At 34.5% G+C, this 12010-nt stretch overlaps 1 protein-coding gene across 4 annotated transcripts in view; it reads left to right on the top strand.

Moving 5' to 3' along the window:
• SOX30 (SRY-box transcription factor 30) overlaps positions 1–9537 on the top strand; it is a 66958-nt gene extending 57421 nt beyond the window's left edge. For 3 of the 4 annotated variants that reach the window (XM_074291929.1, XM_074291930.1, XM_074291928.1), the window contains 2 exons: positions 708–1200; positions 8493–9537. In XM_074291929.1, the coding sequence (XP_074148030.1) occupies positions 708–1200; positions 8493–8874 (875 nt within the window). In that variant the 3' untranslated portion in view covers positions 8875–9537. Of the gene's footprint in view, positions 1–707; positions 1201–1857; positions 2506–8492 lie in introns of all 4 variants that reach the window. The other variant, XR_012486666.1, reaches the window with a different exon arrangement.
• Positions 9538–12010: the final 2473 nt, after the last annotated feature.

The following is a 12010-nucleotide window of genomic DNA, read 5'->3' as shown; positions in this document are numbered from 1 at the left end:
TTTTGAGTTTCTCTTCCTCAGATTCAATTTTTGGCAATTTTTTAGTGTTTTAATATTTTTATTTTCTGAGTTAAATGTAAAACAATTTTTTTTACATTTGCTTTTAAAACTTTGAGTTCCAGATTCCCTTCCTTCTGCTCCTCCTCCACATTGAGAACACATATGTGAAGTCATTAGCAACTCAAAAATTGCCTTCAAGATTTGGCTCCAAATGTATTGGACTTTGTTCTAGATTAGGTGATAAGTGAGGATCAAGTTTTTAAATCAGGCTAACTGAATCATATTTACTTGGAAGTTTCTATAAAAGTGCCTGTTACAGTGATATAATAATATTGGATTTACTATTCTGGGTCCTAAATGAACCTTAATGAATGGATTAATTTTAACTGTGATCCTGTGTGTTTGACTTTACTAATCTTACCTCTCCCACAAATGTGAGAATTTACCAAATCAGCAACTCATCCTCTAGGAAAAGCAAACACACTATCATTTGACCAAAATCACTCACCCTTCTTTCATTGAGGAGCTGCTTTCAGAAACACTTCTATTTCTGTTCCAAATTGACCCATACAGTAGTCACATTCTACACCAATCTGGAAACTTCCTTATTGTAGAAGTTTAGGAAAGAAATAGAGAATTTAACTATTTACTTTGGTTAGTTGTATCATGATTTTAGTAATGGACACAGACTCTTTTTATTTTTAAAGGTGAAGCCCCACCTACTATCCAGTTACCCACGCCTCCAGTCCAGCGTCCAAGCCCTATTACACTCTTCCAACCAAGCGTTGCCAGCACTGCTCAGGTGGCCGTCCCGGCTCCAAGCTTGCCTCTTCGTCCAGCTCTTCCACCACAGCGCTTTGCTGGACCCACCCAAACGGACACTCATCGTCTGCATTCAGGAGCTAACCGCTCTGTAAAGAGGCCGACCCCAGTCTCTTTGGAGAGTACCAGTAGAAATCCAACTAGTGCAAGTACTGCTCATGCCAGATTTGCCCCCTCTACCATTCAGCCCCCCAAGGAGTACCCCAGCGTTTCTACTTGCCCCCGAAGTGCACCAATCCCTCAGGCTCCACCCATTCCACATCCTCATGTCTATCAACCCCCTCCCATTGGCCACCCAGCCACATTATTTGGTGCACCACCTCGATTCTCCTTTCATCACCCTTACTTCTTACCTGGACCTCACTACTTCCCATCAAGGTAACAAATGAATTTTTCTTTTACATAGAAATAGTTAACTTATGTTCTTAATGGAACTCAGAAACCAAAGACTCCTACAATATGTAGAACAGGCTTTAAAATGATCTTTGAAAACCTCAGTTACTTATGGGAGCATGATTATACCTTTCCACCCTGAGAAACTGTGTTTTCCAAATGTGTTTATACTTTTTAGGACTTTAATTATTCTATGATGCATTGGTTTTCAGGATGAATATACAGCCATAGAATTTTAGAATTGGAAGGTGTCTTTTAGATAATGTAGTCTAAATCCCTCCTTTTTATAGATGAGGAAATTGAAGCCCTGTGCAGAGAAGTGGATAGATATGGACCTAAAACTTGTTTATAGCTCCTGGCTCCAAGTCCAGTGCTCTTTTCACTATCCATATGCTTCCTATATAAAAATTATTACATGTAAATTGAATCTTCCATGAAGTTTTAGTCAACAGTATAGAAAGGGAAAATTTATAATTTAAGAGATAGAAACATTGAGCTCCCTTGCAAGCATTCTATTACCTTTTTTTATTAGTCTTTTCATTTATTAAGGGTTTTTAAGTTAGTAGGTGTGAGTAGGTTCTGACATCATAGAGTGTTACATATTGATACAATTTCCCCACCTTTATGCTTTTCTCCTTCCAGCTCTACCCCAATCCGTCAAAAGAAAGACCTGTTGAAGCAACAGAGTGTTAAATTGAACCTACCCTATCTAGGCTGGCTTATTTCAAGTCCTTCCTTCAGGCCTAGCAGAAAAAGGACGTGGGGAAGTTAAATTTGAAAAGAGGAGAGTTTCAGTTATTGGGGTCGGGTTTGGAGGGGAGGATGGGCCCTGATTTTGCTTTCTTAGATTAGGTACTGTGCTTGCTTTAGCAGTCTTCAGAAGTGTCAGGGGGTTGGACCTAAAGTTCAGGGTTGGGTTATACCTTTCTCCCTGGGGTCTTCCTTAATGGGATAATATTTATTTGGGCAGGGCAAGAGCTTTTGATTCTATGCTATATAATATATTCATCTATGTTCTATGAGACTTCCAAGACAAAATGACTCTCCTTTTTTGCCTTTTGTATATTGTAAAATTAAATAGATTTCCAAGCCAAAACTTGGGCAGTGTTTCCTCCAATGGAGGAACTAAAGAAGAGGCAGTGGGCAGAGAATATGTCCTTTGTTCTGACGCTTGTTTGCTCACCATTGCCTTTTTCACTTTCCCAATGCAGACCAGTAGCCCTCAAATAAATTGAGTAACTGACCTTCAGCAAGTGGGTACCTTCTATAAATTGAGAGGATTTAGCTGAAGTGAGTATTATATTTGAATGAAGCATTTTATGGAGCCTTAAAAGGTCTTCTAATATTATTTAGTTCATATCCCTTGTTGAATTAGCAGAAATCTCTAGAGGAGATGGTAAAGATAAATTACTTTGTCTTTTGAAGACTGGCCCCTTAGTACTATTTCAATCTTTGGATTCCTAAAGCTTTTAGGAGCTCCAAGGGGAATAAATAAATATATCAAATATCAAATGAGATAGTATGTTATAAATGTGCTTTGGAAACTGTAAAGCTAGACTTTTAAGTTTTACTACTATACTAGTATGGGAGGGGCAGAGAACACCAGAGTTTTGTGAATTTTTTTAAAGGATCATAGCTAGAAATTTATTTTAGCCCTCATCTAAGATTAAAGTAAGATTTACAAATTATTTTTCTCTGAGCACATTATTTCATGTGAAATAGGTAGTAAAATTATTATCATACTCATTTTACAAAGAGGAAACTGAGAAGTAGATTTATTTGCCTATAGTTAACATGGCTAGTCTGTGATGGAGCCAGTATTTGGATCCTTTACGGTCTTCTGACTTCAAATGTGGTACTTTCCCCAATATACTCAACTCCACTGTTACTTGTTGTTTTATAGCTATGTATCTAGTTGAAATGATGGTTACTTTAGAGGACTAACAACTCTCTAGGGATGCTTATATAGCAGGGAAATATATGAAAATATCTGGTTGGAAAATTTAAAATCAATCATAAATTGCTTATTTAGTTAAGTGGTCTTTGTATAGAGTACTGACATTCTTAGGTAGGGAATGTTTCCTTATTTAAATCACACTAATCCATAGTGAGATCTGTCTCCCTATTTCTAAATATATGTGAATTTGAAATTTTTCAGACATTACAAAACAGATCTCTGAGCTTCATTCTTTGAATATAAATGCTCAGAGGGTATGAATAGTGAATGAGGTATTTGGGTACTTGAATGTTTATTGTATTTTGTGAAGGACCAAAGGACTGACTTGTTAAAACAATATTAAAACATTGGATTTTATTTATTATAGGGATTTCAAAGGATTGTGTCCCACAACAAACCATGGTAGTATAGAAATTTATCCTTTGTAAAATAAAGATTCCTAAACAGAAAAATCAGATATTTACATTATCCCATCATCCTGTTGCTTTCCAGTTTTTAACTCTTTAAATATAAACCCTTAGGGTTTATATTTCATATATGTTGTCTCATGCAGTCCTCACAAAAACCTTGTGAGATAAGTGAAAGATACTATTTCCACCTTACAGCTAAGAAATTTGAAGATCAAGATTCCATATCTGTAAGCTGAAGAAACCATGGTTTAGAGTAGAAGGCAAACGAGTGATCAGTGTATTAATTTGATCAATTTAACAAGTCATTTAATTGAACAGACAGACTCAAAAATCCTTATTTCTTCTTTAAAGAACTAATATATCACTTTTCCTTTAAATTTTTCCAATAACCTTTTTCATACTGTGTATAATGAATCATCTTCCTTATTGTACTAGTTCCTTGTATTAGTTCTTTATTTTCTTTAACAATTAAATAAATAAATTTCCCACACTAAAAAGAGTAATGATGTCAAATTCAAATGGAAATGATACATGAGGATTCCTACAGAGGCATATTGACTTAGAAAAGTACATATCAACATCAACTATTCTTTTGCATTTTTATTTATTTTATTACATGTTTTCCAGTTATATTTTAATATGGTTCTGCCCTGTGTTAGACACCTCTGATCTAGAGTATCTGTTCTTCTAACCATCAAGTGAAGAAGTGATGCAAAAGACATCTAGAACAATTGGAGATAAGAGTCTTCAAAGGCAGGACATTTGGGAAAATATAGGCTTATCCCCCCCTTCCCCCAGGCAAAATAATCTTATGTAAATAAGGATTGTATTTATTTTGGTCTTCCACTTTATTTTATAACTCCACCATAATTATAAAATTTCATAATTTGAACTAAAAACTGTTATGAATTTTGGAATGGATTGGGCTTTGACATAAGAGCAACAAATACATATGAAATTTGTAATATGAAGTTACAAACAAATCAAAGGTCTACTTTCAAATTTTGGAGTTGGAATTGAAAGCTAGGGAAATGAGCAGAAAGAATGATAAAGTTTGAAGATGGGCTTAATATTGAGTCAGCAATATTAAGGCAGGAAAATGTTAAAATATTTAGAAAAGACCAGTTGGCTTTCAAGTGTTTGCCAATTTTGGAGCAGAACCATGCTGAGGATATGAAATCAAAGTGCTAATAGAAGGCACTAGCCCTTCTTCTTCAGTTCTCATCATTTCCATTAGCCAATTTCAATGGTCCAGATGCCACCATTAGGGTAAGTAGCATACACTTACTACTCATATTTCTCATTGATGCTTCAAATACTCTGCTCTCTGGTCCCTATGTTAGGTTGCAAGTGAGACCAGGGCATATGTGGGGCAGGATTACTGAAGCTGACCTGTTCCTCTTTTTGTTCTTGAGAAGCAGAGCTCAGGAAGAGGGAATAGCTGTATGATAAGTTTCTATTGATCAGAAATTTAAGAGTTATTTACTAAATAGCTCTCTTCAGAAGGAAAATAATTGAATGCGTGTTGTGGATTTGATGTTCTAGATCTGAATTATATTTTATTTTATATCCTTTTGAAGTAAGCAAGTCATATTCTGTGTGATTCTTTTTTTAGGCCATGTTTGAGGAATTTAAAACAGAATTCTTCTATGATTTGTTATATTTCACAAGTTAAGGTATCTGCAGCCTATGACCGGGATGCCAAACCACTTTCCCCTTCCAGTTCCCTTACCACATCCATGTTCACTGCCCTGCCACTTAGAGAGCTCCCACTGAAGCCATCTTGTTGTAAGAGTCAATTGCTACATGTGCTTGCCTTTCCCATATAGAGACAGCTAGGTGGCATATATAGCACATAGAGCACTGGACCTGTAGTCAGGAAGACCTGAGTTCACATATCACCTCAGATACTTCCTAGCTGTATAACTCTGGGCAAGTCAATCAAACTCTGTTTGCCTCAGTTTCCTCATCTGTTAAAATGGGGAAAATACTTCCTAGGGTGTTTGTGAGATTCAAATGAGATAATTGTAAAGCACTTCTCATAGTGTCTGATACATAGCAAATGCTAAATAAATGTTAGCTATTATTATTATCCCCATCTACAACAATATGTAATAAAAAATGTTGAAATCTGGATTTTCCACTTTTCAAAGAAGTTACCAACAACAATTTTAGGCTTTTGCTATTTTCACATATATTTGTGTTTAACACAATCCTTTGGAATTAAATATATCCTGCAATATCAATAAATGCTTAATGAATTAAATCCCTCCTCTTTCACTTGTAAGAACTACATGAATTTGTGCAGGCCATGTCTCTAGGTTAATGTAGTAGGAAAACTAGCTTGATTTCAGTGGACCTGTTTCCATATCTGTAAAATGAATGGTTTGGCCAGATGACCTTAGACACTCTTCCAGTCCTAAATCTGTGATCCTAAGACCTTACAAATAGTAGTTTTGCTCCATGCAGATACAGAGTGGTCTAGTGCAGAACCATTTTGACCTTGAATTTCCTGAAGAACATTACTGGCTTGGGCTTCTGGGCATTTTTCCAGGACCACAGCAGGTAACCCCTGAAATATTTCTCTATGTTAATATCTACACAGAAGAGAATTTTTGGTCTTAGATCTTGAATATTAGTTTTCATTCTGGGGAGAATGCAGGAGAGAAGTGGAGAAATAATAGCTGATATTTATATACTACTTTAGGATTTACAAAACCTTTTATATTATTTCATTTGATTCTCACAGTATGATGAGGTAAGTAATATATCATCTGTTCTCAGTGATTTGATAGAATTTGATAAGTATTTTAAGTGCTTAAGTATTAGAGATGCAAAGGCAAACCCAAAATAATCCTTGAGAAAACTGAACAGAATGTGAGTGTATTACTGTTTTATATCTCGTGAATTTAAAATTTAAAATGCAGCTTTCTTTTATAACTTAAGAATTCTGTATGATTGGATGGTATTTTCATGTTTGCTATCTCATTTCATCTTCATAATTAGAGGTAGGGAGAGAAAAGGATTAATATTCCCATTTTACAGATGAAGAAACTAAGGTTCCAAAGGTTGAAGTGGCTTGTCCAAGGTCACCCAGATGGTGACACAATTAGGATTTGAGATTGGGCTCAAAAGTTCCAGACTTTTTTCTCTTAATACTGGTCTGGCTCTACACTCTGTGGATTGCTTCATGAAGTCTTTTGCCGTCAGCTCAACTGAAAAGTTTTTCATCTGAACATCTGTATGACTTAGTCTGTGTACTCCTTACTGTCACTTATTCTATACCTAGCTCTATTGTAGTCATCTATGTGTATGTTTTCTGATGTGCTGATGATGTTACAGATATGTGTCTTAACTCATATTTGTGTCCTTTAGCCCATTGGGCTTAGAGTTAAGAGAATTGTCACTTCTTAGCTGTGTGGCCTCAGGCAAATCCACTTATTTTGGTGAACCTCAGTTTCCTTTTATTTGAAGATATATGCATAAACATATATATATATATATATATATGTACACACACACATATATATATGTATAAATTTTTTGTAATCATAATGGAAGTCAGTGTTATTCTTGATGAGTAAACACCAGCTTCTAGCTGTGCTATAGACTTGTGGGAGTTGGGAGGTAGGGTGGGGGGAAGTGTGATTTGAATTAAATCTTAACGTATGGATAAGATTTTTTTTTTTTAATGGAGTTAGGTAGGAAAAAAACTATAAACAGGTAAGAAGGTGAGAAAATAAGAAGACATATTTAGTGGATTGTTAGAGTGATCAAGGAATGGAGTATAAGGGCCTGCACTAGGATGGTAATAATTGGAAGAAAAATGTGAAAATATTTTACTAAACTGATGGATTATTCTAATTCATTATCCATTTATTGGTCATTTGCTTATTAAGGAATTTGGGGTTGGAATACAGAATTATAACCATACATACCCCTCCTACTATGGAGAAAGTCTGGTTTAGGAAAATCATGTAGGGATTGACTGCTATTCAGATTACACTTAATACCTTTAAAGGTAAGCAGTTAAATGAAGAATTTTAAAAGAAACACAACTTGTTATGACATTTGCAATTAAAATTCAGTAACATCATCTTGTCACTAGATGGAGGCCTTGAGCACAGGGAACAATATGATCAGCTCTTTCTCAACCTTGTATATGATTCCTATTCTGTGCTTCTGAATGGAGAGAACAATGTCTCCCCACCTTTAACATTTATTTACCTTGAACCAAATGGATCTGAAGGGAAATTATACAACTTGGCTCTTTTTATCCTCCCTTGTGATGCAACAAAATATTTTTTTCAGTTCCTCTGATTTTCCCCTGAAAACTGAATCTAGCAAATCTCTAAAACCATAATGTCAAAGAGTTCCACTTCCTTTTAGTAGTGGATAGACTTTTCATGTATTTTTTTTTCTTTTGCCTTTTAAAAAAAATGGTAAGATTTTTTATTCTTATTTTTTCCCCAAGAAAAAAATTAATGATCAAAATTATGCTCTTTTCTTCATTAGCTTTTTTTTTAAAATGCAAATAGTAACAACTATGTTACATGCTTCACTGAGTGTCAGAATTCTTAGCACGCCTTGTACATGCTTGCATCTTCCAAGCTCTAAATGGTGTGTAGCATTAGAAGAGAAAGGCCTGAATCCTTTTTCTTTATCAAGGTTGTCAAAAGGTGAGAAGCATGAAACAAATAATGGGGCTGGTGAGTATTTTAGTCATGAGCTTATTTTATCACATTAAAAAAAAAAAAGATAAGAATCCATGAAATGGTTTCAGAAAAAGAATCTTGGTAACATTCTAGGTCCAAATGAGGATGTAGTCAATTTTCTGTGTTAGTCTTTATGTAAAGCAATATATAACAAAAGGTCCAAGTTAACTCCTTTTTGATATCTTTTTGCTACAGCACGTGTCCTTATAGTCGTCCTCCCTTTGGCTATGGAAATTTCCCAAGTTCAATGCCAGAATGCCTTGGCTATTATGAAGATAGGTACCAAAAGCATGAGGCTATGTTTTCTGCCTTAAATAGAGACTATCCCTTCAGAGACTACCCAGATGAACGTACACACAGTGAAGATTCACGAAGCTGTGAGAGCCTGGATGGAGCCTCTTACTATAACAGCCATAGCCATAGTGGGGAGGAATATTTAAACCCCATGCCTCAACTGGACATTGGAGCCTTAGAAAATGTATTCACAGCTCCTGCATCTACTCCCTCTAGCATCCAGCAGGTTAATGTAACTGACAGTGATGAGGAGGAAGAAGAGAAAGTGCTCAGGGATTTATAATTTTAAATCAAATGATATGCACAGAAAATAAACATTTCTTAAAAAATCTTTTGGGTCAATTGGTGTGAGAAAAGCCTAAGAGTGCCTTGCTGACAATTTTCAGCCTTGATTTGAGGAGTCAAATTAAAATGCAATTTCTGTTTTAGGAAAGTTTTGACTAGTGAAATTGAATTCTTTCTGTTTCATAGTAGGAATATTTAGTATGTGAAACAGTTTTCTTTTTATGTCAGAAATTTGCATACAAGATTTATTAATATATTTTTGAATATTAAAAATCCTCACAATTTTATGTGAGAACATGGAATATTTCTCTGGCACCATGAGTGATGATTTCTATTTTCTCTTAGGATACATTTGTTTATTCTAATATATTTATTTTGTTTGACATTTATATACTTATGGATGTTGTCAGTTCTAATGTAATATTTTGGAAATAATTTGATAACTTTTAGCAGTGAACTGAGAGTCAGTTCCTGAATTTAATTTATACTAGTAACATTTACAAATTGCTAAATGTGTTTTTAATGGCACCTGGGTGGTCACTCTTGGCAAACTAGTCATTCTTGTTTCTAAATATTTTTGTCTCCTCTTTTTGGATATTTCTTCCATTTGGTATGCATTGTTTTACTTTTGTTACACTTAAATAAACTTAGATAAAATTGTTCTTGTTGGATGTTTCTATTGATAAAACATAAGGGATAGTGGGAGCTTGGGGGTCATATACAAATAAACAAATATTTTGCAGTATCCTATAAAAATGAGAAGCAAATAAATATGGATGGTCTCAGGATAAGCAATTTTCTTACCATTCAGATGATGTTTCCCCTCTCCCCCGTAACTTCCAGAATTGTACATGTAAAATCTATTAGACAAATTTTGTAGCAATGTCAAGAAACATAGAGGTTGTGTATTCAGATACTACTCATATTTGAATGTGATTTTAATTCTTTCAAAAAGAATACTTGTCCTTATCCATTCTGTTAGTTGTAACAATTGGAAGAATCAGGCCAATAATGAGTTACTGCTAATGAGACTTTATTACAGCACATTTTAATTTAAATGGAAATTCTCAAAGATAGGGGGGTGTAGGTGACCAAAGTTCAAAGAACAAGGGATTTAAGGGCAAGGCAAGAATCAGAGTCACGTTTGCTAGAAAGTTTCAGAACAGAATAAATGGGAAGAGCAATGGGAATCTATCTTGGTTCTTTGAAGGAGCCATTTAAAGACTGGGCACACACAGATTTTGTCAAGTTTTCTGCCTCAATCACGTGGAATGTTTGACTCCTTAGTGTCTTCTACATCAAGGTAATTCTAGGAGGCTCACAAGCCTCTATTTTAAAGGAAAGAGAACAAATACTTGCATCTGCCTTACTTTAAACTCATGACCTTATAGGCAGGAAGCTGTAAAGCATTGACTAGTGATTCAGGTAGGGAAGGTAAGTATGGAGCATGGAACTTTACACAAAAGAGAAGGGAGCTAGAGCAGATCCATATGAAATTTAACATGCTGCAAATGAACCAAATGAATCTTTCCCCTTCGCCCCCAAAAAAATATCTTAGAGGCTTTTTTGAATGATCACAGATAAACTCATATAGATTCAGTTTAAGCAGCTCTTAAGAATTTTTAAGCAGCCCTGAACTTTTAGTGCTTGTATTTCATTTAATACATTTACAAAAATGTGTAATGTGATACAATTAATTGTGAGCAAACTTCTTCGAAAGAGTATTGTACATATGTTTGAAGTGATTTTTTTCCAAGTAAAAATCAGGGCCTACCATGGTTGATAATATATGCCTTGAAACACTTGGGTCTACATAGCACAAAAATGGTACAGATAATTAGATAATTCTGGCAAACTATGTCATCTTCTCCAACACACTCTGCTGCTCCCCTCCTTTTCCCCCCCTACAAAATCTATCCATTTTAAATGCATAATTCATATAAAATAATTATTTTTGCCTAAAATTACCTGGATAATTTTTGCTTTAGAGACATGTTTTTCGCTTTGTATGGTTAAAAAAAATATCTCTATTGTGTACATGTAGAAGATTTCATTTTCCAAGTTAGTAATCCACTACTATCCATTAACATTACATTTTAAAAAACATTTCCTTCCCCATTCTTCATAAATTTTTATTTTCATCATTTTTCTATTCACCTATTATTCTATAGACAACACAGATTTAATTGTGCAATGTTATATTTATGTGATAAGAAGAAATCTGAATTTCTTATCTGACTTTAATAATTCAAAGTGTTCTACATATTTGATAAAAATCATATGATAATACATATACATCATTATGTCTTGTTTTGTTATAACTTAAAGCTAAGTTCATATGATTTGAAAAGTCTTATCTCTGAATAACTGTTCTCATATCACATCCAAAATTAAATAGCATTGGGCCTGGTTAATACTTTGATGGGAACTTGTGGGATGTTATAGCTTAATTATGAGATCCAGCATGCATAGTAGGTGGAGGGCCAGCATTGGAATCGAGAAGACTTTGTTTCAAATTTTGCCTCTGACATCTACTACAATCTCTATGATCACAGACAAGTTATTATGTTATTTAAAGGCTGGTTATGTTATTTAATGCCCGAGGCAACTTTCTTAAGACTAAGTTTCAGAAAAGTCATTGGAATTTCCCTTTGTTTATAAAACAGTTTCACACTTCTCCACCAAAAAAAAAAAAAAAAAAAAAAAAAAGGCTATGTCTAACATGTAGGACTATCTAGCTACTGAACCATTCCATAAAATCATAACATTTACATTTGTGACTTCAGAAGCTGTCTAATCCAATCCATATAGATTACCCTGTCCAACATCCCTCACAAATTTGAGACATCCATCCTCTTTGGAAGACCTTCAACCGGAACTTTGGTAGGAATCTCACAGTCATATGAGGTGGGCTATTGTAGATTTTTTTTATTGGCCTAGTTTGCTATGTATTAATAGGTATATAGTTGGGGGTATGGAGTTTATGTTTTGTTATAGTTCCAAATTGAGGTGACCTGATATTTCAGGCTTGTAACATTTAGAGTTTCTATTTGAGTTAAGAGGTATTTATGCTATAGTTGTGGCAGTCATATAATCTTGGCTTTTACACCAGTCAAATTTCTTTTATAAATATT

The sequence above is a fragment of the Sminthopsis crassicaudata genome, chromosome 2 (assembly GCF_048593235.1).
Source record: "Sminthopsis crassicaudata isolate SCR6 chromosome 2, ASM4859323v1, whole genome shotgun sequence".
Classification (NCBI taxonomy): Eukaryota; Metazoa; Chordata; class Mammalia; order Dasyuromorphia; family Dasyuridae; genus Sminthopsis; species Sminthopsis crassicaudata.
Note: the sequence above shows the minus strand (reverse complement) of the source record. Positions and strands in the feature narration are given on the sequence as shown.